Here is a 27,878-nt window from a genome sequence, read left to right as displayed (position 1 = left end):
TGCATGAGCACGGCACTCAAGGGGACGCCACAGCCAGCCCTCCGGATACCACTAAGGCAAAAGTGTCTGATAACTGTGCACGTGGGCATGCGTGCGCATACACACACACCTAGAAAGGAATTAACATGAACAAGCACCTGAAGAAGAACAGCAACCCTGGTGAAATGAATGGCACATATAGTTTAGAGCTATCCTTTCAGGCTCTGAGAACTTGGGCAAACTTTGCTGCATCGGTTATACTTGGTCATGTTATGAAGGTTTTCTTTGCAACCATAAGAGCTAGAGACCTCTTGTTTTTTAAATGAAAGCTGAGACTCTAAAAAACAACTAAGAGGTCTGTCCACCCTGTGGCTAGTTGTCTGCACCCACTGCACTAGGCATGTCCCACTTTGGGAAGAGGAGGTTACTTACTGTAATTGGAGGTTCTTCACAGTGTGTGGTCTGTATCTGGATTCTAAATGTGGGTGTGCATGCGTACTACGTTCTGGAGCTGGAACTGTTCATAGTAGCGTCCGTTGACCACTGCATCCGAGGCTTTAAGAAGCTGTGCAGGTGGACACCACTCCAGTTCCCTCTTCTTACCTGGCAACAAAGATGCCCAGAGTAGAGGGGAAAGACAGCAGGATTAGAATCCAGATAGGGACCATCCTGAAGACCCTTCAGTTACACTAAGTAACCTCCTCCTCTTCGAGTGGTGACCCCTATATGGATTCCAAACATGGGAGAGTAGTGAGTACTGCACAGGTAGGAGGTGGCTGCGAGGACTTGGAAGAAGAGATAGTATGAAGAACAGCATGGCCCACCGCAGCATCCGTTGACGTGGCAGAGGCGATGGCATAATGAGCAGAAAAGGTGTAGACCAAGGCCCAGGTGGCAGCCCAACAGATATCATGCCATGGGACATCCACCAGGAAGGTGGATGTAACAGTGAAGTGGGCCATGACTCCCAGGGGGAGGGACGGAAGAGAAATATGGGAGAGCGTATAGCAGTCCATGAAGTAACAAGAAATACATTTTAAGAGGCATTGCAACGAAAGGGCATGGCTGCAGCAACATTCCACAATAGTGATAAAAAGCCAGTGGGGAGGCCCAAAAAAACACTGGATATGCTGGAGGTAAAAGCCAATTCGTGGCAAACATCCAGGGTGTGAAAAACCCATTCCTGGGGAGAGGCCTGCAGTTTAGGGTAGAAGGTGGGGAGGTGCACAGACTGGTTGAGGTGAAATGGGGAAGCAACTTTGGGGAGGAATTTGGGATGGAGACAAAAGGGAGACCTTATCCTTGTGCAAAACAGTAAAAGGGGGTCCCACCATCATGGCTGCTAGGTTCACTAACTCGCCTTAGAGAGGTGATGGCCACTAAGAAGATCACCTTCATGGAGAGGTAGGCGAGGGAGCATGTTGCAAGTGGCTCGAATGGTGGTTTGGTGAGGGCTCAGAGGATGAGGTTAAGGTCCAGGTAGGAGTAGGCTTTCATATGGTGGGGAAGGAGTTGAGAAAGCTCCAAAAGAGGAGGAGGAGTCGGGTGGGTGAAGATGGAGAAATCGAAGCACTGAGCACCTCCAGGTGGATACAGACAGAAGAGTGGGCAAGGCCCGACTGATGGAGGTGGAGGAGATAGTCCAGAATGGCAGGAACGGAAATAGTCCAAGGGGAGCCAACGGTGCTGTGCCCAGGCAACAAAAAACGGCACCTTTTGGCTAGGTTGGTAACATGCCCTAGTAGATGGGTGGCGACTCTGGGAAAGGATGCCACGAACAGGAGAGGAACATGTGTTGTCTACGCATAAGCCTCATCAAATACCAGGCCATGAAGTGGAAAGGACCCAGGTTGGGAAGGTACAGTCAGCCATGTTGTGTGAGGAGATTCGGGATGTCTGGAAAACGTATCTGAGGGTGAACAGATAGGAGAGCCATGTACCAATACCGGCGGGGTGAGGAGGGAACTCTGAAGAGAAGAGTTGCACAATTTCGCTGTACTTTGCAGAGGACTTGGGGAAGTAGGGAAATAGGCAGGAACGCATAGCATAGGCTGTGGGTCTAGGGAACGAGGAGGGCCTTGCCCTAGGAGCCTGGGCCAAGAGTGCCTCTGGAGCAAAAAAGAGGGGAAGTTTGTGGTTTTCTGGCATGGCAAAAAGGTCCCAAATCAGCATGCCCCACAGGCAGAAAAGGGACCAGAGAGCAGAGTTGTAAAGTTCCCACTTGTGATTGGCACGGAAGGAGAAGCTGGGCAGGTCTACCATGGAGTTGCTGGTGCCGGGAAGATGTACTGCCTGCAACATGTCGTCGTGCTGGAGGCACCAGTTCTACAGGAGGATGGCCTTGGTAGAGAGAGGGGGAAATCGGGCTCCACCCTGCTTGTTGACATAAACCACAGCAGCCATGTTGTCCAACAGCAGATGTACATAGCAGGATCCAAAGAGAGGTAGGAAGGCCAGCAGGCAAGGCAAATGGCTTGCAGTTCTAGGATGCTGAGATGCATCCGCGCCTCCCTGGGTGACCAGAGACCCTGAGCCACTTGGTCGTCTAGATGAGCACCCCAGCCGACAAGCAAAGCATCTGTCGTGAGATTAAGGTGTGGTTTGGGAGGTGCAAATGGAACACCAGCCAAAACTGTAGCTGGATTGCGCCACCAGGTGAGAGAGGCAAGAACTGGTGGGGGAATGAAGACCCATTTGTTGAGGTGGTCCAAGTGCAGGTTGTAGAAGAACCGGAGCCACAGTTGGAGGCAGCACAAATGGAGACTGGTGTATGGGGTAATGGAGGTGCAGGCCGCCATATGACCCAGAAGGGAGAGGCAAGACAGATGTGGGTACACTGGTGGCGGCAGGAGGGTGGTGAGAGTGGTGAAGCATTCTGAGGGAAGGTACGTGCAGGCCGCAACAGCGTCCAGATGAGCACCTATAAAGGTGAGGGAACAGGAAGGGGTGAAGATAGACTTTTCCTCATTGATGCAAACCCCTAGAGCGCTGAGGAGGGCATGCAAGGTTTGAATAGTGGTGAGATGGGCTTGGGATGATGCCATGAAGAGCCAATTGTTTAGGCATGGGAACACAGAATGGCCCAGGCAGTGAATATGAGCTGACATGAGGGCAAAGATCTTTGTGAAGACGTGGGGGGCATTAGCAATCCCAAAGGGTAGGGCCCGGAACTGATCATGAGAACGTTTGACTGTGAAGCGGAGGAACTTACGATGAGCAGGGTGGACGTCGATATGGAAATATAAATAAAAGGATGCCTTCATACTGTGAACCAAGCTCCACTGGGGGGGGGGGGGGGAGAAGAGGAGGATATAATGAGAGGGAGGGTGAGTCATGAGGAAACGGAAGTTGCAGATAAATCTGTTCAGAAGGCTGAGGTCCAAAATAGGGCCAAAGTCACCGCCCTTCTTCGAAAAGAAGAAATAAGGGGAATAGAAGCCCCGACAGTGCTTGAGTTGGAGGACTTATGCTTCCTTCTGTAGGAGGTGAGAAGGAGGGCATATGCTTCCTTCTGGAGAAGGGGAGAGTGCAACAATGTGGCAGGGTGCTCCCGGGATGGGCAGGAAGCAGAGAAACTCAATCAGGTACCCCCAATGAACAATGTCCAGCACCCAGCAGTCGCTGGTAATCTTGACCCCCCAAAAATCACCTTTGTAGTGGCAGGAAGGTGGTGGGAAGGTTCATGGATCTCAGGGAAGGAGTCAAAAAGGCTGCTTTGAGGAATGCTGGAGACAGATGAAGCAGTGGCAGGCTAGCAAGGTCGCTGGGTGCACAGGTGGCACAGAGAAGAATCCTGTGGGAGCTGAGAATAGGGCTGGTGGTAAGGCTGGTACATGGTCTGAGGGCAGGGATGGAAGGAGGAACGTTGTTGATAATGGGCAGCGGTGGGGGGATAAAGGTCCAGGGACTGGAGAGTGGCACAGAAGTGTAGGGACTCATCCACTTTGTAGCTGAACAACTTATGGTTGTCAAAGGGGAGGTCCTCAAGGATGGTTTGGACCTCTTTCAGGAAGCCACTGGAGTGAAGCCAGGAATCCCAGGGAGGGATGACCCTGGATGCTAGCGAGCAGGACGGTGGCTTTGGTGGCAGTATTGGCAGCATCAACCACAGCCTGGACAGCAACCTTGGCCACCAACTTGCCTTCATCCAGTTGGCATCAGAAGTCTTTGTTGCTTCTCTGGGGGAAGGAAGGCCTGGAAGTCTGTAAGCGTGGACTGTGACAGGAAGTCATACTTGGCCAAGATGGCCTGGTAGCTGATGATGCAGAATTGAAGACCAGCAGAGGAGTAGACCTTGCAGCCCATGAGGTACAGCTTCTTGGCAGCCCAATCAGGGATGTGGACCGCAGGTGTTGATGCCGGGCACGCTCAGTCGCAGGTTGGACCACTGGCAAGTTAGGGAGTGGGTGAGTGAAAGGAAAGTCCATGCCCTTAGAGGGAATGCAATAGCAGCATTCCACCCGCTTCGGTGTTGGGGCACAGGAGGCCAGGATGTGCTAAACAGTTGTAAGAGTGCGTTGTGAATCGGGAGGGAAATATGCAAGGGTCCAGGGGATCGTAGGATATCCAAGAATTGATCCTGCAGGTCCTGGACACCAAAATAAGTCCCAGTACGACACTAGGTCTGCAGGAGGTGAGAGTGTAGGAGGGATGATGGCATCATCTGGAGACTAGGAAGCGCCCGTATGGACTGCGGTTGATGAGGTCACAGTCAGTAACACCAGTGCCGCCGGAACACGGACAGCCTGTGGGTCCTCAAAGATGGAGGAAGGGGCCACGTGCATTGGGGATGGACAGTGTCACAAGTGAGGTGGCATGCCACAGTCATGGTAGGGCTTTCACATGGCCCAGCATATGAGTCGCCAGGCGGCGGTAATGCTCGGGCATAATGGTACTATGGATCGGCCAGTGGGGTGTATGCGGGAGGGTATGGATGGCACCGAAGGTCCGGGCTGTAGGACCGTGCAGTCGAGAATGCAGTGTTCAGTTTGGAAGACCACTTAGATTCAGAAGACAGGTCTGGTAGGGGCAGAGCCGTCAGAACTGCTGGCACCGTTGGTGTGAGAGGACAGACCAGGAGCAACAGAGGCTCCTCTGCAGAGGGGCCCAGTGTAGAAGAGCGGAACAGAAGGTTGGAGAAGGAGCAGGGGGAATGGTAGGCAGATAGTGACAGAGGTCCCAGGACAGAGCAGGGAGACCACGTACAGCAGCATAAGTTTGGGGTAATGGGAGACAAGTGTCCTGGCATGCATGGTACTGGGTAGGTATATCTGGATAGACCCAGCAGACTGAACAGAGCCTGAGGCGACAGTGGTGGGCCAGACACCATGGCCGGCGGCAGGGCTTAGACTCGTGCTCAGAGTGGGACTCTTTGGAACTGGAGTGTCTGAGTTGGCGAGCAACTTCTCACCCGACCTGGCACGGCTCAGGGAGACAACACTGTGCTTGGAGGCAGTCGCCATCAGGGAGCTACCTTTATGCCCATGAGTGTGCTTTTTATGCAGCTGGTGCTGGGCGGGATGGCTCTGGAGAGGTGTTCACTGCCAGTGTTGAACCCCGTTCCAGCAGATCTGTGGATCCCGGAAGCACACACGGTTGTGTTGCATTGCCTATTCCATGAGGTTTTTGTGGTGGTGACGTTCTATGGCCTTGCAGATGCGCGACAGAAATGATCGACAAATAGAGCTGTGGGCAGCAATATGAGCCTCGCCAAGGCAATGTTGGTGCTCGTCACTCACAGAAAAGGATTGCAGGCATGAAGCACAGTATTTGAACCCAGCTTGCCAGGCAAAAAGTCCCCAGAGGGGAGACGTCTAGGGGAAAAAGCTAACCAACTAATGATAAACAAATAAGTACACTACGAAAAACTAACTAAGGAGAAAAAACTATGTACAATGGACAGAAGCTGTCTCTTATTAAGCTAAGAAGGAATCTGATGAGGTTCAATAAGGATAAGTGCAAGGTCCTGCACTTAGGACGGAAGAACCCAATGCACAGCTACAGACTAGGGACCGAATGGCTAGGCAGCAGTTCTGCGGAAAAGGACCTAGGGGTGACAGTGGACGAGAAGCTGGATATGAGTCAGCAGTGTGCCCTTGTTGCCAAGAAGGCCAATGGCATTTTGGGATGTATAAGTAGGGGCATAGCGAGCAGATCGAGGGACGTGATCGTTCCCCTCTATTCGACATTGGTGAGGCCTCATCTGGAGTACTGTGTCCAGTTTTGGGCCCCACACTTCAAGAAGGATGTGGATAAATTGGAGAGAGTCCAGCGAAGGGCAACAAAAATGATTAGGGGACTGGAACACATGAGTTATGAGGAGAGGCTGAGGGAGCTGGGATTGTTTAGCCTGCAGAAGAGAAGAATGAGGGGGGATTTGATAGCTGCTTTCAACTACCTGAAAGGGGGTTCCAAAGAGGATGGCTCTAGACTGTTCTCAATGGTAGCAGATGACAGAACGAGGAGTAATGGTCTCAAGTTGCAGTGGGGGAGGTTTAGATTGGATATTAGGAAAAACTTTTTCACTAAGAGGGTGGTGAAACACTGGAATGCGTTACCTAGGGAGGTGGTAGAATCTCCTTCCTTAGAGGTTTTTAAGGTCAGGCTTGACAAAGCCCTGGCTGGGATGATTTAACTGGGAATTGGTCCTGCTTTGAGCAGGGGGTTGGACTAGATGACCTTCTGGGGTCCCTTCCAACCCTGATATTCTATGATTCTAAGAGCACCGAGGAACAGAGATTCCAACTCTGGCGATGCGGCGGTAAGAGGGAACTGGAGCGGCGTTGACCCACGCAACCTCTTAAAGCCTCAGCATGGGTCATGCAGGTCAACTGACACTACTATGAACAGTTTCGGCTCCAGCATATGGCGTGCATGAGCACCCACATTTGGAATCCACATAGGGACCATCACTCAAAGAAGAAATGCTGGTTTAAGCCCAGAGAGTGATAGCATTAGCAGCACGGTGCTGTATACCTTCTCCTGTAGGATCTTGGTCTCTGTGTAGTAGTCAATGGGCTTCTTTGCATAAGGGAGGTCTTCTGTTCCATTCTTGATGTCTGTGCCCTCAAAGACTACGCTGGCACTGCTGGTTAACACCAGTTTCTGACAATGGTTATGGAAGAAAAGTAATGCATTAGAGCAGTGGTTCCCAAACTGGGGTTCGCAGAACGTTACAGAAGGTTCGCCAGAAAAATTTCACTAATGGCAACCAGAGGACCCCAGGCATTGGAGGCACCAGGTGGGACCTGGTTGCAGGGCAGACAGCCCAAGAGTGGGACAGGGCAGTTGGGGCTGACAGCCTGAGCCCTGCCCCATGAGCAGGGGAGCCAGCAGCCTGAAACCCAGCACTCCAAGCGGGGTTGGCAGCCCGAGCCCCAGGGAGAAGGGGCTGGGCAGTTGGGGCTGGCAGCCCAAGCCCTAGAGGTCAGCAGGACCTGCAGCCTGAGCTCAGTTGACCAGGGTGGTCAATAGGGTCCAGCAGCAGGAGACCCACAGAGTGTGGAGGAAATTTAAACTTAAATCCCTGGAAATATTCATTTTTAGGAGGGGCTTCATGAGATTTCACGATTTAGTGAAAGGGGTTTGCGGGCTGTTAAAGTTTGGGAACCACTGTATTAGAGGATAAGCCAAAAGATATATTGTTTACAAAGGCTGCATGGAAGGGAAAGTCAATGTGAAGGAACAAGATTAGCTTCTTCTTGGCTAGTTCTACAGAGAATGCAGCAGTTTCTTTTAGAGATGCTTTAATTGAAAGTGATCTGAAAATTACAGGTTATAAAAACTCCATTTTCTTAATTGAGCTCCATTAGATAGCACATTACTGAAAAAATCAGAGGAAGTCCCTATTCCAAGGAATGTATTTATTTCTATGAACTGTTTATTAATTTTTAAATACACAGAGAAAAAGCAAACAAAATATACATAAACGTCTCATTATACATATGTGATGCTGGCAGACCAGATGCCAGCTCTTGCCCATGCTGCAGGCATTAGCTAAGAACTGACAAACTCATAGCTGGAGACCAGACCAGTTCACCTGTTTGTTAGTTTTGCTCGAAATAGGTATTATCTTATAAGAATGTATTTAATGTTTAGCCTCTAAGAAATGCTTGTAAAATTTTGCATGCATTAATCTCACTTGTAATGTTGGTATTCCATACTAAGAAAATGCATGAGTTTTGTTTTATAACTTTGAAAATATTTACTCTGAACTTGTGAACCCAAGCATCCCAGTCATCCCAAAGGACTATCAAAAACAGATGGGCCATCAAGGAACATCACAATACTACGGACTGGTTAATGGCCCTATTGCACCTGGGAAATTCTAATAAAACAAACAAAGTCACAGGAAGATTTTCTCTTTTTGCAGTTTGAACTCTCACAGGGCCAGAGCTACCAAAATGAAGCTAGAGATTCCTAGAGACTGCCTCCTGGTCTGCTCTGAAAGACACTACAACTCTGTCGCTCTTAGAATTTAGATGGTAAGTCATTTGTGTGTATACATTTGCTTGCTTTAAGCTGTAACTAACTCCCCCCCCCCCCCCCCCCCAGTTAATAAACCTTTAGATAACTTATTACAAGATTAGCTACAAGCATTGTCTTTGGTGTAAAATCTAGGGTACCAATTGATTTGGGGTAAGTAACTGGTCTCTTGGGATTGGAAGCAATGTGAATATGGTATGATTTTTGGTATACATAACCATTTATCACTAAGTCCAGTTTGTCTGGGTGGCAAGATAGACTGGAGAGTTAGAGGACTGCCTGACTCTATGCTAAAACTGTTACATTGATTCAGGAGTTCACATTTGTTACTGGCTTGGTGAAATCTAATTATAGAATAGACCACCAGTTTGCGGTATCTCCCCTGGTTCTGACAGTCTGCCCTGAGGTAGAAACTCATGGTCGTGAGCCACTGCAAACTGCCTGACAACATAAACTTCTCATAATATACCCTACTCTAAGGATTTTATAATCCTACTGAAGTAACAAAATGCTTCAGAAACAGGTGAAGTGGACACTTCAGAAAATTTCCAGTGCTGTCAATCAAGAGAGAAAAATAGTTTCCAAGGAGAACTTGAATGCCCACTTAGCCTGTTTTCCTGGTACATTTCAACTCTTAATACCTCTTAAAAAAGCACACATTGGTATTTGCTAGTCGTTAAAGTATCTTTAAAAAGATTTTTATGCTGCATTTGTTGGAATATGATATAGCCCAGCAGATTTGAAATGGGAAGTCAAAGATATACAGATGATCAGAAATATCATCAAATTACCCTCTGAAATGTGACTTTTTAATTTTTTACAATTTAAAAGAGACATTACTTTTTGCCTAACAAGTTCTAGACTGAAATGTACTCCCTGTTCTGACGAATCCCAATCTGAAGCCTGAAGGTAAACAACGCATGGCCTATTTTCCTCCCAGCAGCCTATTACAGAAAGAAAGCAATTGTGGGGCAGGAGTCCATACTTGACATGCATCATTTAATTCTGTGTATTGTTTTAGTAATTCTGTATTTCCGCCCAGAAACTGTACAGTGGCTGTATTTCACAAGCAACCTTCCTTCCACCAAAAAATAAAGTCTCTCATTCATCCAGTGCTCGAGGATTTCAATAGGCAGAAATTGAAATAAAAAGCTCATGTGATGTTGGAAAGACCAAGGGGAAAATGGTGCAGTTGTCTTACAGTTACTACTGGAGTCATTAAGTTCACATTTCTTTTAACGCTGCTATTACTCTATAGCCTTATATCAGGACTTCAGCATCTCATGCCCCTCCCATATGCTGTTCTATTCTTACCTGAACCCCAGCTTCTTTGCAGGCTTCAATGACTGTTTTGGTCCCCATAAAATTCACTTTGTAAAACAGATCCCTGTTGTCACTGGAAGGTGCTGGTGAAGCACAGTGAAAAGCCACTGTCACACCTTGTAGAGCTGGAAACAGGTCCTAGGGGGACAGATGAGGCAAGGCACCAGTGAAAACACCAGGAGTGCTTTCCATTTGAAAACTGTGTAGGTTATATGAACACACAAATACCCACATTTTGTTTTGTGAAACATAACAGCCACATCATCTTCATGAAGCTGAAGAGTCGAGATACAGGACCAGCTCTTGTATCTCCAGACCTCTTTCTGCTAGGCAGGAAGCTCTATTTGTTTCCCTTCCCCCTCACCCCCCAGGAAAAAATCCAGAAGCTTCCCAAGGCTTGGAGACTAGCCATGCCCAGCTAGTCAGGTGCAGGCAGAAGGCCAAGGATGCCTCAGATAGGAGTTAAAAACTCAGCATAGTTCCAAGGATTTAACCCCCATATCCCAACATTACTGCCCAGCTTTATGGTGCATCTCTCAGGAGTACATCATGCCTGTGGAGAAGTCCTCTCAAAGACACATGCAGCAAGTTATTTCCAAGACACATTGTGATGCATGTCTCCACATTGGAAGGCAGGTATAAGCCCTGTCCTTGTACAGATACAAGCTAAAACACCCAAGGACTGTTCCAAAGAGTTCAAGAAGAGTGTTCCTTTAGGGACCATTTTGAGCCACTGGTGAAAGAGAAGTGAAGGACAGCACTAGCAGAGAGGGGATACAGTTGACCACCCTTTCACAAGGTCTTACTGCAACCATTCCACGAAATACTGCTGTAGTGTTGACCTTCCCACCTTTCAAGGAACACATTACATGTCTCACACAAAAACTGAGTCAATTACCTTGGGGAACGTGCCTCTACAAGATCCTAAGCTCAGTTTATATATTTCACTTTTGTTACCTAACACAGTGTTATATTTGTCAGCTCTGTTCATACTATACCTTTTTACTGCAGAGATCTCCCAGGAAAAACTGCACCTTATCATTCTCAAACCCCTTTTGAATATCAAACACATTGACTGTATAGCCTTTCTCCAGCAGCCTCTCCACCATGTGTTGGCCTAAGAATCCTGAGCCACCTATCACGGTGCATTTCTTACTGGCCTGCAGAGGCAAGAAGGGGAGAGAAGTATCATAACAAGCAGACACACTTGTGAAGTCTTTCATTAAACCCAGGCTTGAACTTTATAGGATTATAGGAGTGATGATCTCATTCACTTGGCTGAAGTCCAGAATTCAAATTTTCCACTGCTGCAGTTAGACAAGTCAGTAAATTAGGCTGATCAGAGGAATCTGAATCCAGGTATTAAGCGACTCACCAAGATCCACTTCAGTGGATAGAGTGTAGTAGACATGCACAGCTTATGTCCTTTGTAAGAAGATTCTGTCTCATTCTCTCTCATTGATTAGGTTTATCCTGACTATATTTACCTTCCTAGGAGGTTGATTATAGTGCAAAAATTCATTAGACTCATTTATTTTGTTTAATTTCCCAGTTCTTGTATCAAGCAGGCTGAAACTGCTCAAGAGACAGACACGGGAAACAAGAGCTTAGCCACCCCTAAAAATATGATGAACTAAGTTCTACACAATCCTATTTGACTTTATGTACTGATTCACAACCCATGTAATGCCACTAATTTGGCTCAGATATAAACCAAATACATTAGTTTCCCAATATTAGAAAAGTCCGTTCAGCTTCCTGTAAACTGGAGCTGGGATTCTTGGGCTTTGCAACATGCCAGCTGTCTACCCCCTCGTCCATTCTGCCAATGAGCCCCACTCTTTATATATTCCACTTGCTCACTCATTTACAAAATCTCAATCTCTAGAGCACTCAGATTGCAAAATTCTTCTCTACTTCTATACACTGCCTGCACAGTATGAAATATATGTATGTCTCTACAAACCAAAGCATGGATGATAGGTGCAGTTGTAGATCTATTTGCCCCAAGTGTCTCTTAAAATCAATGAGAACAAAGGCCACTCTGGCTGTCAGTAGCTCCTCGTCTCCAGATGTTTCCTTCATATATAGCTCTAACCCTCCTACAAACTTAGCTTGCTACAGTTTATTCCAATAGAGTTTCATCCTCAGTGATGGAGAGGAGCAGGTGAAACTAGCTCTCTCACAAAGCCTGGAGCAGGACTAATGGCTCCAAAACCAGGAAGGCAGCCAAGCAGATACAGCTTATCCTTTTAATTAATCCTTAGCCTTTTTTTCTATGGAGATATTGGTCAGAGTCAGTATCAGGCACTCTGGTCTGGGTACTCACCTGCCTGAAATAAGACCAGTGACCTATGGGCTCAACACCAGCACAGAGCGAGCAACTGAGGTTTTGCAGAAGAGCTTCGTACAGCGAACCCTCTGTCCTGCTTGCAAATAGATTTGCTCCTATTGTTACTACACAAAAACTCGCCTCAGCAAATCTTCTACAGAGTTTAAGGGGAAAATTATCCCATTGAAACTGCCCAAGGCAAGTGACTCTTCAATGGGTTCTAAGTGCTGTGTCTTTCGATGGATCCCATTGCAGAGTACCAGTTTTCCAGAACGGAGATGAGAAAAGTCTACTGGACTTGTTCAGTTATATCAAAGTTCAGTGCTTATTCTGAAGGGTCTCTGAACGGGTTGTGTAAAGCACTGCAGCAAGCAGAGATGTCATAATTATGAGGAGTGAGGGAGCCATCTGATGCCATAGCATAGATTAGAAAGTCCCAACTTGCGTGTGTACTAATCTTGCCCATAGCCCAGTAAAACACAGCATTACAACTGCCACTGTGAAGCATGCTCAACATTTTATTTCATTCACGCTTATTTTCTTATCTCTCAGTTTCACTTGTCCTTATCACAAGAAAGCTTAAAAAAATAATGATATGAAAAGAATCAGGAGGATAAATATGCCAGAATTTCCTCTGAAAACAATAAACAGTTGTTGTGCAATAACAGAGCTCACACTTGACGAATACAATTTACCTACGCCCAAAAAGTTACATGAACTAAATTAGATTTTATTCTTTCCCCATTCTAACTCCCTGCAAGCACTCTAAACATCAGAGTGACAGGATAACAATGGCTCTAGCAAGTTCCGGGGACATGGTTTAAAATAAAAAACAAAAAAATAGTCAGACTACCCATCTGCACGGTATCAAGGTACAGCCCTATTGTAATTGAATCTCCAGACCTGTGGATTTTGTAGTGTAGATGAAGCCTAAATGTGTGTTAGACACATCCCTGAATCTTTTTAAAACTGCATCAGTAGCAATCATGTTATAAATAGATCCCAACAACTCCAGGTTCCGTTCCCACTAGTAATACCAGGAGTGAGTATTCCAGTGTCCTGGACGACAGTCCCTGACTTCACTGGCTATGTCAGGGTTTCCTCCCCACTCTGAACTTTAGGTGTTATGGGGCTTATTCCTTCACCCACTTACTTCCCTGGTCCTTCTCGCTTGAACAGAGAGCAATACCCAAAGTCCAAAGGTGCAAACAATTCGATGTTTATTGGGGTGAACTTCCAGCAAGCATGATTCCAGTTTCCTTCCTTAGTGTCACCCTTCCCAGCTCTGACACCACAGAGCCTTACACCTGTGTCCCTGTTCCCATTCCTGCCCTTAGCCAAACATAATTCCAATTTCCCCCACTCACCCACTTCCTGATAGACTGCAGACTATGTAGTAAAACTTGAGTTCTGCTTAGCTATATCTTAGCCAATCATTTTACTGAAATTTAACTAACCAATCCTAACATATTGTAACATGATTATTTAACCAATTATATCCCACCACCTTAATTAGTTTACACCCAGCAAAATTAATTATACAGCAGACAGGAACAATCACAGAACCAGACAGAGATTATACAGACAAACAATAGCAAAGTGGGAACTAGAATGACAAAACAATACAGAAGTGAGGATTTCACATCCCAGCTATTGATAAGTGAGTTCTTGCCAGACAGGATGCTATCAAACTAAGTTTCCTTTTACATCTTCTAGGCACTTCCCTTTCTCTGGCAGCGATAGGAATACAATCCTGTCCTGATAATGCCTAACAGCCCAATAGCACCTTATTTCAATGTGACTAGGTTGGAATGTGAGGATGTGACCTTTCGCCGCCCAGCTTATGGCTGCCTCTGTTGCTTAGCCTAAGGCCGTAGCCTAAGCACAGAGCCTCAGACTGTCACAGTAAGAGAAGGACCTTACACTGGCAAACAGTGATTTTGATTCTTCTATACCTCTATCTAGCCAAGTGATAAGAATACATCTAAATTCTTAGAGTATAGGCCTTTACAGACAGGCCTGAATATCTATATCCTAACATTAGGGTACAGATGTGGGGACCTGCATGAAAGACCCCCTAAGCTTATTTTTACCAGCTTAGGGTAAAAACTCCCCAAGGCACAAATTCTCCCTTGTACTTTGGATTCAGCTGCCACCACCAAGAGATTCAAATAAACATTTAGGGAGGGCCACTTGGACCCCTATCTCCCCCCTAATATCCTCCCCAAGCCCCACACCCCCTTTCCTGGGGAGGCTTGAGAATAAACAAGATGAGCACAGACCAACCTTGGGTTTTTAGGGAAACTAAAAACCCCAATCAGATTCTTAAAGAAAACAGAACTTTATTAAAAAGTAAAAGAAACACCTCTGTAAAAATTAGAATGGAAAATAATCTCACAGGGCAATCAGATTCAAAACACAGAGGGTTTCCCCTCTAAGCAAAACTTTAAGGTTACAAAAACAGGGATAAACCTTCCTCTTAGCACAGGGAAAATTCACAAGCTGAATCAAAAGATAATCTAATGCATTTTCTTGTGATTACTTACTATTTCTGTAAGATTAGATACTTAGTTCAGATATGGCTTAGGGAGATGTATTTTCCCTGTCCTGGTTCCTCGCTGACCCCCGAGCAAACAACAAAGAGACCAAAAGCAAACTCCTGCCCCCACAGATTTTGAAAGTATCTTCTCCTCTCATTGGTCCCTTTGGTCAGGTGCCAACCAAATTACCTGAGTTTCTTAACCCTTTACAGGTAAAGGAGGGATTTTATGCTACCCTTAGCTGTGTGTTTATCACAGGGTAGATAACCAATTTTTCTTCCTCTTCTGGATAAACTTCCAACAAAAATAAGTGATGCTTAGAAAACAAACTTGGAAAAAATATTTCCTTTAAACTTACTAGTCTGAGTTGTGTAGCCATTTCTTGGAGGATTCACTGTAAATCTAATCCCTAAAATAAATAAATAAAATAAATAAATAAATAATGATGTTAATACTTTAACATATCACATTTAATTAACCATATCACAATTAATTAATTAATGAGTGGTGCAAAGAACTTAAACACCTGCCATTTAAACTGGAAAAAACAGATTTTTCCCATATAACATTACCACAACAGATGAGTAACTTGGATCTTGTACACTTTACTCGCTGGCATCATCTTCATAGGGAGAACACACTGTTTTTGTGTAGGTCCCACAAAAACAAAATGGCTATTTTTTATAAAACTTCTCGCCAACATAGTTGTGCTCTTATTATTTTAAGCTCCAGAAAATACATAAATTATTGAAATTCAATTTGGTATAAAGATTCTCCGCCAATGACAGAACTCCAAACAGGTTATGTATCTCAGATAATTGTGTACCTGTGGGAAAATGCCTCTTAATCAGCAAATCCTTCTCATTTTAGACAGTTTAAACTGCCATGTCATCTCTGAATTGAACACTATAATGCAAACACATCAGCAGACTGTGCAATATAATTCCCAGAGAGCAGCCTGGGAGTGGGGCAGAAGCTCCCTGAAAATGTGGGGGATTGAGAGGTAGTACTGAGACTCAGCCAGGAAATGGAGTGAGTTTCTAGTCTGGGAAGGAGGCTCCCAGTAGTCCCTGCCTACTCCAGCCCCTGCAGGTCCCTCTCTCTGGCCTGACCCCCAACCCATGGTAGCCACTCCAGCCTCTTTGGTTCCCAATCTTGCCTCCCCTCCCAAGTATGAGTTTATTGTTCCATTTCAGAGCTGCGGGCTAGAACTCCCCACCAGTTCTACCACTCTGGAAGCCACACTGGGCCAATCAATATCTACTGCAGATCTGTTGAGACTCATCTGCACAACATCCAGAGGCAGAGGAACCAGTGGCCACATGATTTATCCTTAGCCAGGACAGAATTGAACCACTATAATACAAAAATATTTTCTAATAATGATGGTAGGGCAAACTCCCAAATTGGAACTAGAGCCCCACTGTGCTCTGTGCAGAGAAAAGAGACAATCCCTACCCTGAATTGCTTACAATTTAAAGACAAAAAGAATGAGACTATAACATAAGCAAATGAATCTGGTGAGGAATTGGCCCTACTTAGTTACATAGGATGTACCCTGTTTTCAAACTGGGGAGGAAGAATCACAGCTTGTCCCTATCCCAGCTATGATTAACAGGCTGGGGTTTGTAAGTATAACAGCAAAGGTGACTCTTATGGAAAAATTTGAGGTTAAGTTAGTGGCTGTTAGGATTTTATCAGGGGGATTTTGGCAGGGAAGAGTAGTATTGTCAGTCCACAGTCTTCAAAAAACAGAGTCTGGCCCTGAAAAATAATTAGATTGTCTTAAAATCCACTAGTTATTTTACATAATAAAATATTTCTGTGCCTTCACATTGCACTTGCTTCCTCACCACGGAGGGCTAGACACTTTCTTTAAAAAATGAAAACTCAGATTCTCATGCAGTATAGCAGTTCCAGCAGCTGGAGCTTTAATAAAAGCACAAGAATTGGCCACACAAAGGCAACATGGGAGAGAGCCCCGAGGTGAGTCCCTGCCCTGGGCCGAAGCCTAGGGGGATACCACCCCTCCCAACACCCATACTGGGACTCCCACTGTCCCCCCCGCCCCCAGGCTTCAGGGCTCCCCACCCACAGGCCCGTACGGCCCTGAGCATCCAGACACCCTCCCACCAGCCCTGCCCTCTCCCCACAGTTCCCGCCAATCCAGCCCCTTCCCAGCTCCCCCATGCTCCCAACCTCCTGCCACAGCCCTTCCCCACCCCTACCTGGCACCAGCCCCGAAAAGAAGCAGGCAGGATCCCGACACCGCCACTGCTTTCACCGGCCCCACCCCAGACCCAGTTTCCCCCCGCCCAGGGACACGCGCGCACCCCTCAGCCGCTCCAAGCGGCGACAGCATTTCCTGTTAGCTCCGCCCTCCCCCTCTTCTCGCAGCCCCGCCCCGCCCCGCCCCGCGGCCGAGAATCAGCCGAGCTCCAACGCGCTCACTGATTGGTTTCCTGGATACTCCTCTTCAGCCACTGGTCTTGGCGGAAGGCGGAATAGACCCCTCTCTTCTTCCGGATCCGCCCACTAAGCATAATGAAAAACATGGTTGCTATGGCATCAAGGTAGAACTATTGGCCTATGGGGAAGGCTGCCGTTGATACTGTGCCCGCCCCTTTTTTCTGTCCGGACCCGAGGCGCTGTTCCTGCAGCACCGGCCTGAGGGATGGTGAGTGGGTCCGAGAGCTGTCCGGTCTGGAGGACGGGGCGGGGGCACACAACACGGAGGGGCGCGGGCTAGGCCGGCCACTTGATGGAGTGATGGTGCTGAAGCAGTAGGCCCCGAAGCCTGTCACAGGGAATTAGCAGCCCCGCCCCCACACAGCAGCTGCGGGAGTGGGCCCTGAGGTCCAAAGGGCTGGGTCCGCGCTGGCGTGGCAGGTACAGAGTTCCTAGCTGCATCCTTGCCCGTGCTGCAGGGGGGCTTCCAAGGGGGTGCAGACCCCCACATGTGCTGGTCCTCCTCCCACCCCGCCGTAATAACACCACCCAGCCCTTTTGGAGCACTTGTCATCAGTCAATCTCAAAGTACTTTACAAAGGAGGGCGGTAGCATTATCCCCATTTTATAGATGGGGGAAACTGAGGCACAGAGCAGAGACATTACTTATTGATGGTCACCCTACAGGCTAATAATAGTGCTGGGATTAGAACCAGGTCTTCTGAGACCAGGTCAGTGCTAATCCATTAGGCTATACTGCCACAATGAGTTGCTCCAGTTGATGTAGGTGGCATGGCCTACATAGGCAACAGTCCCTAGTGTGTGCTACATGGTGCTGGTCCCGGCTGTGTGGCTTGCAAAGATATTCTGGTGTGCACTGTATCATCTTGATCCCAACCATGTAGCCAGGGCTGTCCCTAGGTGAGTGTGCGGCCTGGGACCACCCCTGCCCCCACTCCAACCTTTCCCTTAAGCCCCCCCCCCCCCCTTCCTTCCCCTGCTCTGCCTCTTTCTGGCTTCTACCCCCTCCCCCCGAGTGACACTGGGAGCTGGCAGGGGGGACTGGGGTTACTGCTGCCACTTCCCAATGGTGTGTGCAGGCCTGACCTCTGCTGTTGGAGCCAGGCCCCCCCGCTAACCCCCCGGGCCAGCCTGGCCCCCCACTCCCCCTCTGGGCTGGCCTAGCACACCCCACACGACACGCTCACAGAGCTGTCCCTAGGGTAAGGCGATTCAGGGCGGCCACCACAGGGGCCCCCCAAAGCGTGGGGCCTGGGGCGGCTGCCCCAATTCACCATACCCTAGGGACAGCTCTGCATGTAGCCTGCAAAAATTACCAGCCTCAGTCTCACTGTCTCAGTTTGAATGCACTTATATACAAATATAGATGGAGCATAATATGCAGGGACCTATCACCCCTGCAAGTTACACCTTCAGGCTGGAACCTTCTGTCTTCACAAGCCATATCTCTGTCCTTTAAAAGGGCAGCTTGTTAGATTTTTGTGTGGCCACATTGTCTATTGTTTTCTGGCTTCACTGGAAATCACAAGGGTTGCTGAGAACGGAAGTTTCTGGTTTCATTCTGGATTGTTCTCCCCTGATGCTGAAAGTCTTGTCTGCCTGCTTTGGGAATCTAATTCTAGTCTCTGATCTTCTATTAATATTTCAAGGCTTCCAGCTTCAAGAAATCTACATTAGGGGCGGTAGCCCAGAAGAAGAAGACCGGTCCTAAACTTGAACTAACTGAAGACCAGAAGCAGGAGATCCGAGAGGCTTTTGATCTGTTTGATACCGATGGCACTGGGAACATAGATGTTAAGGAGCTAAAGGCAAGATTAAACTCGATGTTAAAGAAAAAAAGGACCTAGATGTATAGAGACTTAAACTAATCTAAGCTGGGGCAGAGGAGGGTTGATCCCTTTACAACATAAAGTCACTGTATCCCCACACAACTGCTATCTGTCGCTCTTTGTGCTGTCCCCTTCTCCCATGGGGCTCTTTGGAGCTGGATTGACAAAATCACACTCTGAAATGTAGTTCCAGGATGTCATGAGCTTTGTAGGTGTTGGCAGAAGGTCCAAGGTTTTAGGTCATTGTGAAAGCCATCTTAGGATCATACCATTCCGAAAGCCATAGTTAAAGGACATGCCAGTGTCATTAATTTCTGTGTCACTGTTTGTGACAGAGCAGATATTTGGTGTCTCCACCTCACTCATTCTGTTAGAGAGGATGATGATTAACCCCGTCTAGGATTTTCCTGCTTTCTACAGCTCCCTCTTCTGCTTCTCCAGTTTAAATCCTGCCTCGCTCAGAGGACCATGCAGAAAGGCAACCTTCAAGTCTGCCATTTGTCTCTTCACTAGGGAATGGAAAAGCAGAGTGTGGAGGGATGGGGAAACTCTTTCCTGAGGGGATTCTAAGTGTTTTTTCTACTCTCCTTAGAGAGAAATTTCCATTATGTCAGTGGAATGTGGCAGGGGCAGAAGTAACTTCTATATACATGATAGACAAAACCAACTGTTCAGCTTTTTTAAAGAAGATTTATAGAGGAACCAGAATCCCAGCTGTTTTAGACCTTCTTCTGAAGGTTTATGTCAAGGTATAGACCCTAACTCCCTCTGGGCTTAAGTGCTGGTTGAGTTGAGCACAGTAGATTGGAGTTCAGTACAGTACTAGGCATGATGGGATCTTCTCCCATGGGGTCACGTTCCTTGAAGACTGTGACCTTTCTTTGCCCTCCAGTTACCTCCCTAGTGGCTCCAGGAACTCTGTATATCTAGTATATCTGAGCTTCCTCATCCTGAATGTAGTGTCCAAATAGTAATGTAGTGACCCTTTGACCAGTAGAATACAAGCGTTTTCTGCATTTTCCTGTACCTTGATTTTCCGTGGCGAAAAGGTGGTCTTTTAGATCTGTTCTATTTGTTTTCCCAAACCTTTCACCTAACTAGAACACTTACCCTCTGAGTGGGTGTCTGAGTCGTAACCAGAAAGAGGGAAAACCCAGACCTCAGAAAATGACTTGGAATGCGAAAGATCAGATGAATAAGGTTAAAGACCTCAGGACCAGAGGGTACAATTTCTCAGGCAGCATGGATGATGAGTCTTACATCTGTTGGGCTTTTTTCTTATAGGGGAAAGAGGGTCTGCAGAGCACCAAGAACTTCTCTCTTCCATTAATTTCCCCCTTTACTGACTCCACTTACTTGCTAGTACTGACTAGAGAAGGCATTATTCTCCAGAGTATGTCTAGAAAGCTCCTTATACAAGGGTTGCTGTTAAGACATTCAGCTCTCTCCAGGTTGCTAAGTGTTATTAGTAGACCATTTTTCCATCACCTGCTCTTTGACCTTGTTGTTTGCCGTGAGAAAAAAATACCTAATTTAACCACAGCATGGCATAGTTTAACTTTTTTTCTTCCATACTTGTATTTCCATTGCCCACTGAGGAGCTAATCTCTTTTCATTGTTTGCAGGTGGCCATGAGAGCACTAGGGTTTGAACCCAAAAAAGAAGAGATCAAGAAAATGATATCAGACATTGATAAGGAAGGAACAGGAAAGATCAGCTTCCATGACTTTCTGGTGGTGATGACTCAGAAGATGGTATGTAACTTGGGACAGTCACAATGAAACCAATTTTGCAAGTTGCTGAATGCCTTTCAATTCCTGTTGACTTCAGTGGGAGTTGAAAGGACTCAAAACTTCCCTACCTAATCTTAGCAACCACATGTGCAAAATTTATGGTTGCAAACAGGAACCATCCCATCATAGTTGGTGGTGTCTTTAAGATCTTTCTCTTGGATAAGATTGCTTACAAAGAAGGGAGTGGAGAGAAATTAATATAATCAAAACCACACCAAAGAGGAAAAACAACATTGGCCACCAAGAAGAGAAGCTGTGCTAAGTTTTGGTAAGTTGTGAGGATGACAGTGATAGTCACTATGCCAGTACAGTGTTTTTCCAAATTTAAGATATCTACGTCCATGATCTGTGTACTGTACCTAAAAATTCTTAGAAAAACTCATTGATAACAAAATAACATATTTGACAGTGTTGATGCTGCAAAACTTTAATCATGCAAAGATCTGGTCCTAGACATGACAGGAACATAAAAGTGACATTCAGAAAACATCATTACATTGGCAAAATTAAGGCTCGCTGAGTGCTTTCACTCACTATTTGCATAATTTCTAATAATTGGGTTTCTTTTATATTGAATCTTAGCTTAGTTTCCTGTGTTTCTAATATTTGTTTTGATAAGTACAACTTTTACACTTAAGTTACTGATATGTACTCTTAGATTTAACTACAAGTTAACAAAGTTTTTGGCTATGAACTGGTATGTTGCTTACTTCTTTAAGGCTGAAAAAGATTCCAAAGAGGAGATTCTAAAAGCCTTCAAACTGTTTGATGATGATGAAACTGGAAAAATCTCTTTCAAAAACCTTAAACGTGTGGCCAAGGAACTTGGGGAAAATCTCACAGAGGAGGAGCTACAGGTTTGTGCCTTGTATGATTTTGCCTACGTATGTTGTATACATAGTAGTCACTGATTGTATTATTTCATTTCAGATTTAATTCATTAACATTCATTTTTTAACTTAGGTGAAACTGCTGCGGAATTACCAGTCTGCTACACTAGAGTGCCACAGAATCCAGAAGTTTTACAACAGAGTTCTGGTTTAGTTTGCCACACAGTACATGGGGCCTTGAATATGCTCTTTTTAAAGAGATGCGTGTACATTGCAGTACAAAGAGCCTAAAATATAAGCCCTTGTCTTAGAGGGCTGGTATGAGGCCTGAGCTAAAGTAGTGGACAAGCTTTGCTGAAGCAAAGTTAGGCTGTGAGCAAACGTTAGACTTTGCCTGCTTGCAAATTTACTGAATTTGGCAAGAACAGGGCTAATATTGAAAAAAAACACACATTTGTAAGAAGTGCTAGGCACAAAGTACTTAAGCAAACTCGTTTTAGAAGGGTGGTATCAGAGCATTTCAGTATTAAGGATGGTATATAAATATTCCCCAAAGATAACAGGGACACATAGACCCCTCCTAAAAATAAGGTCAGAATAACAGTGTAATGAATAAAAATGTATAAGGTGGTGGGTGGTAACCAACTACGTCAGAGGGTGTTAACTAACCATGTCAGAAGGGCAGTACGTAACTTGTTTATACTAATGTATAAAATAAAGTCTCCGAGGAAGTGTCTTTGGCCAGCCTAGGGGGCAGTGAAAAGTCCTGCCACTAACTAAGCTGCATCCATTGTCCTGGGCATACATGTTTTAGTATCCTCAGAGTTTGCCAGGTGCTATTACCATGCTTCATCTACAATAACCCTAGCTGTGTGTCTTCGTTCCTAAACCGATCTTGTGTCATTGGGCAGTTTGCCCAAGTCTGCGCAAAGCTGGGACAGCACACAGGAAAAACACATACACACAGCCGAACATCTAACAACATCGGTGACCCAAGAGATCTTTTGTTCTTTCGCACTCCATAGACCGGATCCCCAGTCCCTGACATATCCCCTTTGCATTGCTGTTGTAGTGCAAAAGGTCCATAAGACTGCCCTAACCAAGTACTTGAGGATTTCCCTTGTGTGGGGATATTCCTTGGTGGAATAACTGGATCTGTGTTAAAACCCTCTCAGTCTTCAAGGCAGGAAGATGGGAGGGCAAGGAAATGTGTCCAGAGTGTTGCTGTGTGCCTGCAAACCCTGGTTGGTGTTATGGCTCCTTGGGGGCTATTCTCAGCCAGCACAATCCTGTGGCTGCTCTGGCTTATGTGGAAGGGGCACACCACAAGCACCAGGATCAGGGATGGGATGGAAAGGTTGTTTAAACCCACTCTTGCCCTGGATGCAAGCAGGTAAATTTGTAAATTATATTTGTAACAACAGAAAGTGCTGAGTTTTACTTAAATTATCTCCATTTCCCACTGCCCTTTTCTTTCCCACTCCCTCCTGTTTCCTTTACTCTCCTGGTGTCATTCTGGCTCAAATGGCAGTACTCTGGGACTAAAGATTGCAAGTTAAAGATCCACACCATAATGGGGATTCTTGCTCAGTGCAGACACTGTCATGTGTTACTTAAGTGAATGTTGTGCTATCCTTCAGCATCTTAAATCAAAGTCCTTTCCACGTGCACTAGTACAAAAAATAAAGTTAAAGAGTTTATGACAATCTGTGTCTGAAATAGGTTCTAAAAGCCAAGACTGCGTTGAGCATATATGGCCGGGTGGATCCCACTTAGAATCATAGAATATCAGGGTTGGAAGGAACCTCAGGAGGTCATCTAGTCCAACCCCCTGCTAAAAGCAGGACCAATCCCCAATTTTTGCCCCAGATCCCTAAATGGCCCCTCAAGGATTGAGCTCACAACCTGGGTTTAGCAAGCCAATGCTCAAACCGCTGAGCTATCCCTCTCCCTATCGTTATCCTTTTGTACATCCCGAGTAACTCCAATGACTTCAGTGAAATTGCAGTACTCTGGAGTTACAAAGATACAATACAGCAGGATCTGTTGTTTTCTTCCAGGATAGTTCCTGTACCACACAGTGTGTATAGCAGCATAACAACTGCTTTTGAATAGATTGAATGTGAAATGTGCTGTAATATCCTGTGTCCTTTCCATTCCATTTCCCTCCCTTCCCTGATATACCTTAATGGACCCATCTAATTTGGTCTCTGAATCCTTAACATCATACAGGAAATGATTGATGAAGCAGATCGAGATGGAGATGGGGAAGTGAATGAGCAGGAATTCCTGAGGATCATGAAGAAGACCAGCCTTTACTGATATGTTTGTTGTGGATTTTCTTTTTATACAGTTGGAAATATATTTGGTAGGTGCATCAGTTTTCTCCAGCCTCTGTCATTTCTCAGGGACAAAGGAAAAGTTGGGTCATTGTGTTCTGTGTGTCTGATCTTTAAACTTCATTTGTGAAATGTTCCACTGCTAAGCTGAAACTGTTTTCACTGAGAAAAATCTTCACACATTTATTCTTGTAGATTTTTCACACCCAGTTTGTTTCAGATATACAGTTCATATTTGCAGAGCCTTATCTGACTGAAACAGCACCGGAAAGAGATTGTGTATGCTTACAGAATTGTTAATAAAAGAGAGGACTCGAAGCCAGAGACTTTTGATACAAACTGCCTCACAGTTCACGGTGCATTTGAATCCAGAGTTTTGGTTTGGGCACAGTGATATTAAATGCTGCATTTGACAGGGAGCAGTGTTGTTGTTTTTTTTAACTCTGTCCAAAGAACACCAAGCTTGTGTTTTATGCGAAGAACAAACCCTTTCCTTCTTTTATTATACTGTTAAAAACATGTAAGTGAGCAGATTGTTACAGCTTATTGTACTGCTATCTATCAGAGAAGTTCTTCTTTGTGCAATCTGTCCTTAATAGTGGGTGAGGGAGAAGACGTGAAGTTACAACTGTTAAAAAACTGTGTGTTCTGGGGAACATTCAGTGGTTCCTAATTGTACAATTTTGTTTGAAATGAAATACTATTTTTTTTAGCCATCATGGTTGTAGAAATTAACATACAGTAACATGAATATAAATGGACACAGCTGCCTTCTTGAATTTGCAAACAACCTAAAGCAAATGTGCCAAATTCTCTTATTAGACTCTTAATATTTAAATGGTCAATTTTAGGTGTGACGAAGTGGGGGATTTTCTTTGTGTTTTGCATGAATAACGTATGTGCTGCATGTTTAACGAGGTGGCGGGAGAGCGTGTTTGTTGTTGCAGAGGACCAGGTATGATCTCGCCTAGTAGCCTGGCCCCCAGAAAATGACCTGGATACTGTGGAACTTAGCAACCAGTGACCCAGAGGCCCACCCCAGCCTGGGAGCCAGCTGGTTCTGGCCATTGGTAACAAAGGTGATCTGTTTGCCCAGGAATAAAGACAAACAATGGAGGAGGGGCTTTCTGGAAGGTGATACTGGGTGGTCAACTGGAAGGAGATCGCTTCTGGAGTGGGGATAAAGAGCAGCCTGAGGCATCTGGATGCGGTATAGACCCAGATGGATGGTGCTAAGACTTTTGAGGACCAAGGGTCCTGAGAACTTCCTGTGTTGTGTTCAGATGTACAATAAAGCCTTCTGTTTGACCCTGGCTGAGAGTCACTGCAGGCTAGAGATTGGGGTTTCATTATTCCCTCTGGGTGTGGAGGCCCTGGGGGTCCAGAACGAGTGGACTCCCTGAGGGGGGCTCAGAGAGAGAGAGAAAGGCATGCTGAGGGCTCAGAGATGTGGTCCCAGGAGGCAGCAGGGCCAAAGGGCCTAACCGCAGAGAGCGAGTGCAACCCTCGAGAAGGGCTGTCACCCTCTCAAGGACTATATGGAGTTGAGACTACACAGAGTGGGGGTTAAAAATAGGAATAAATCAATTCTGTTGTATGCATCTTACAGGTGGACCCACAAAGGAAAAACAAAATCCACCCTGACTTGGAATAAAATAATCATTGCTGCTATTCTTGCTATTGTAAGCCCTACCCAAATCCAGCGATGTGAAGTGGCAAAGGAAGGAAACACGTGAACTGTTACACCCCCAAGTGGTGGTAATGAGGCACATGGGGACTCTAAGGATTTCCCCGTAAAAAACTGTACTACTAGCCCCACCCCCACCCCCCCATGGGAATTAAGCAATGTCAGTAAGTGATGTATGAATTGGAGGGGGGAATCCTAACCCAGTGAAGAATACTAAATGTATCTGGAAATATTGCATGGTATTCTTTAGAATATGTCATAATGAATGACAGTAGGAAACAGTCATCTAGACAGGTGGTTTATCACAAAGGGCCCAAAAATATAATTCTCTGGCCTCCTGGGGTGTTTGGGTTATGGGGTTCCGCTGTTAGGGTGTGGTGTTACAATGTGTAATCATAATGGTACCTCCACAGAGGACAATCCTTAAGCTTGCAGTTATGTACATACCAGACTGGGCAAGAAGTCTCCCCTGGGACACAAGGAATATAACAATTTAACCGCTTTGCAGAATGTAACCCTACACGTAATATGGATGCCAAGATGGAAGGATCCTGATTTAAGCTGGCTGCAGCCTGGAGCTGAAAATACGTCCTTATGGGCTAACGTGTGGGAGCAGGTGCACCAAAAGCTCGTCAGTGTGTCCTTTCAGTCCATTATATAAATTGGTGGTACTAGCCAAAGAATGGTGGGTGGACAGGGTACACTCTAACTGCAGCACATACATAAAAGGGTTAAAGCAACAATTTAATTGGTGGGTGAGGGTATACACATAGAATTGTTGCTGCAGAAGGAATCTATGAGCAGTAGGAACCACAGGGTTAAGTGCATGAAATTTGGGTGTGGGGGGGAAATGTGTATGGGAATGCAAAATGTTCAACTAGTGGGGCTAGCACCTGGGTAATAGTTGCAGTGGAACCTTGAAATAAGACTGCAACTAAGGTGGTCCCCATGAGCCCTATGGAAATAATAAGAAAGGGAAGAGCTCACTGGGAACCACTAAGAAGATCAAATGATGTAAAATAAACAATAATTCAGTTAAGTAATTATTTGTCCAAATAAAATATCTAAATGTGCCCCTCTCCAATGGCCATAAAGAAGCAGGCCCAGTGCCCTGTGCCAGGAGTGAACAATTGGGTGTAATGTATATGGGATATGGAGTGTTCTGCTGGGAGTGTGCACAATTCTGTAATATGACAGGTTTCAGAGTAACAGCCGTGTTAGTCTGTATTCGCAAAAAGAAAAGGAGTACTTGTGGCACCTTAGAGACTAACCAATTTATTTGAGCATAAGCTTTCGTGAGCTACAGCTCACTTCATGGGATGCATACTGTGGAAACTGCAGAAGACATTATATACACAGAGACCATGAAACAATACCTCCTCCCATCCCACTCTCCTGCTGGTAATAGCTTATCTAAAGTGATCACTCTCCTTACAATGTAATAGTTGGATTGTTACAATGTAAGGAGAGTGATCACTTTAGATAAGCTATTACCAGCAGGAGAGTGGGATGGGAGGAGGTATTGTTTCATGGTCTCTGTGTATATAATGGCTTCTGCAATTTCCACAGTATGCATCCAATGAAGTGAGCTGTAGCTCACGAAAGCTTATGCTCAAATAAATTGGTTAGTCTCTAAGGTGCCACAAGTACTTTTCTTGACCTGCTGCTCACAAACCGGGTAGAATTAGTGGGGGAAGCAAAAGTGGATGGGAATCTGGGAGGCAGTGACCATGAGTTGGTTGAGTTCAGGATCCTGACGCAGGGAACAAAGGTAAGCAGCAGGATACGGACCCTGGACTTCAGGAAAGCAGACTTCGACTCCCTCAGGGAACGGATGGCCAGGATCCCCTGGGGGACTAACTTGAAGGGGAAAGGAGTCCAGGAGAGCTGGCTGTATTTCAAGGAATCCCTGTTGAGGTTACAGGGACAAACCATCCCGATGAGTCGAAAGAATAGTAAATATGGCAGGCGACCAACTTGGCTTAATGGTGAAATCCTAGCGGATCTTAAACATAAAAAGGAAGCTTACAAGAAGTGGAAGGTTGGACATATGACCAGGGAAGAGTATAAAAATATTGCTCGGGCATGTAGGAATGTTATCAGGAGGGCCAAATCGCACCTGGAGCTGCAGCTAGCCAGAGATGTCAAGAGTAACAAGAAGGGTTTCTTCAGGTATGTAGGCAACAAGAAGAAAGCCAAGGAATGTGTGGGCCCCTTACTGAATGAGGGAGGCAACCTAGTGACAGAGGATGTGGAAAAAGCTAATGTACTCA

The 27,878-nt window shown here is 45.8% G+C and overlaps 2 protein-coding genes across 4 annotated transcripts in view; one reads left to right on the top strand and one right to left on the bottom strand.

Moving 5' to 3' along the window:
• NSDHL (NAD(P) dependent 3-beta-hydroxysteroid dehydrogenase NSDHL) overlaps nucleotides 1-16,990 on the bottom strand; it is a 29,290-nt gene extending 12,300 nt beyond the window's left edge. The window contains exons 1-5 of one of the 2 annotated variants that reach the window (XM_073360526.2): nucleotides 16,887-16,990; nucleotides 15,017-15,067; nucleotides 10,785-10,946; nucleotides 9,778-9,924; nucleotides 6,955-7,083 (exon numbers count right to left, since the gene is read on the bottom strand). In XM_073360526.2, coding sequence (XP_073216627.1) covers nucleotides 6,955-7,083; nucleotides 9,778-9,924; nucleotides 10,785-10,946; nucleotides 15,017-15,037 — 459 coding nt within the window. In that variant the 5' untranslated portion in view covers nucleotides 15,038-15,067; nucleotides 16,887-16,990. The remainder of the gene's footprint in view (nucleotides 1-6,954; nucleotides 7,084-9,777; nucleotides 9,925-10,784; nucleotides 10,947-15,016; nucleotides 15,068-16,886) is intronic. The other variant, XM_073360527.2, reaches the window with a different exon arrangement.
• A 204-nt stretch (nucleotides 16,991-17,194) lies between these two features.
• CETN2 (centrin 2) lies at nucleotides 17,195-25,231 on the top strand. 2 transcript variants are annotated; one of them, XM_073360524.1, is made up of 6 exons: nucleotides 17,200-17,335; nucleotides 18,777-18,935; nucleotides 20,582-20,710; nucleotides 21,469-21,606; nucleotides 23,812-23,947; nucleotides 25,015-25,231. In XM_073360524.1, the coding sequence occupies exons 1-5, from the start codon at nucleotides 17,333-17,335 to the stop codon at nucleotides 23,899-23,901; spliced, it is 519 nt and encodes a 172-aa protein (XP_073216625.1). In that variant the 5' UTR covers nucleotides 17,200-17,332; the 3' UTR covers nucleotides 23,902-23,947; nucleotides 25,015-25,231. The 2 variants fall into 2 exon arrangements, with proteins under 2 accessions (XP_073216626.1, XP_073216625.1); XM_073360525.1 differs by lacking the exons at nucleotides 23,812-23,947; nucleotides 25,015-25,231 and adding an exon at nucleotides 21,713-23,805 and having other exon boundaries at nucleotides 17,195-17,335.
• The last annotated feature ends 2,647 nt before the right edge of the window (nucleotides 25,232-27,878 follow it).

This window comes from Lepidochelys kempii, chromosome 9, assembly GCF_965140285.1.
Source record: "Lepidochelys kempii isolate rLepKem1 chromosome 9, rLepKem1.hap1, whole genome shotgun sequence".
In the NCBI taxonomy this organism is placed as follows: Eukaryota; Metazoa; Chordata; order Testudines; family Cheloniidae; genus Lepidochelys; species Lepidochelys kempii.
Note: the sequence above shows the minus strand (reverse complement) of the source record. Positions and strands in the feature narration are given on the sequence as shown.

Excerpts from the sequence above, each read along its gene's own strand:
- CETN2 (XM_073360524.1), top strand. Across the intron at positions 18,936-20,581 it reads TAGATGTTAAGGAGCTAAAG|GTGGCCATGAGAGCACTAGG; the intron begins GCAAGATTAAAC and ends CATTGTTTGCAG. Across the intron at positions 21,607-23,811 it reads TCACAGAGGAGGAGCTACAG|GAAATGATTGATGAAGCAGA; the intron begins GTTTGTGCCTTG and ends AACATCATACAG.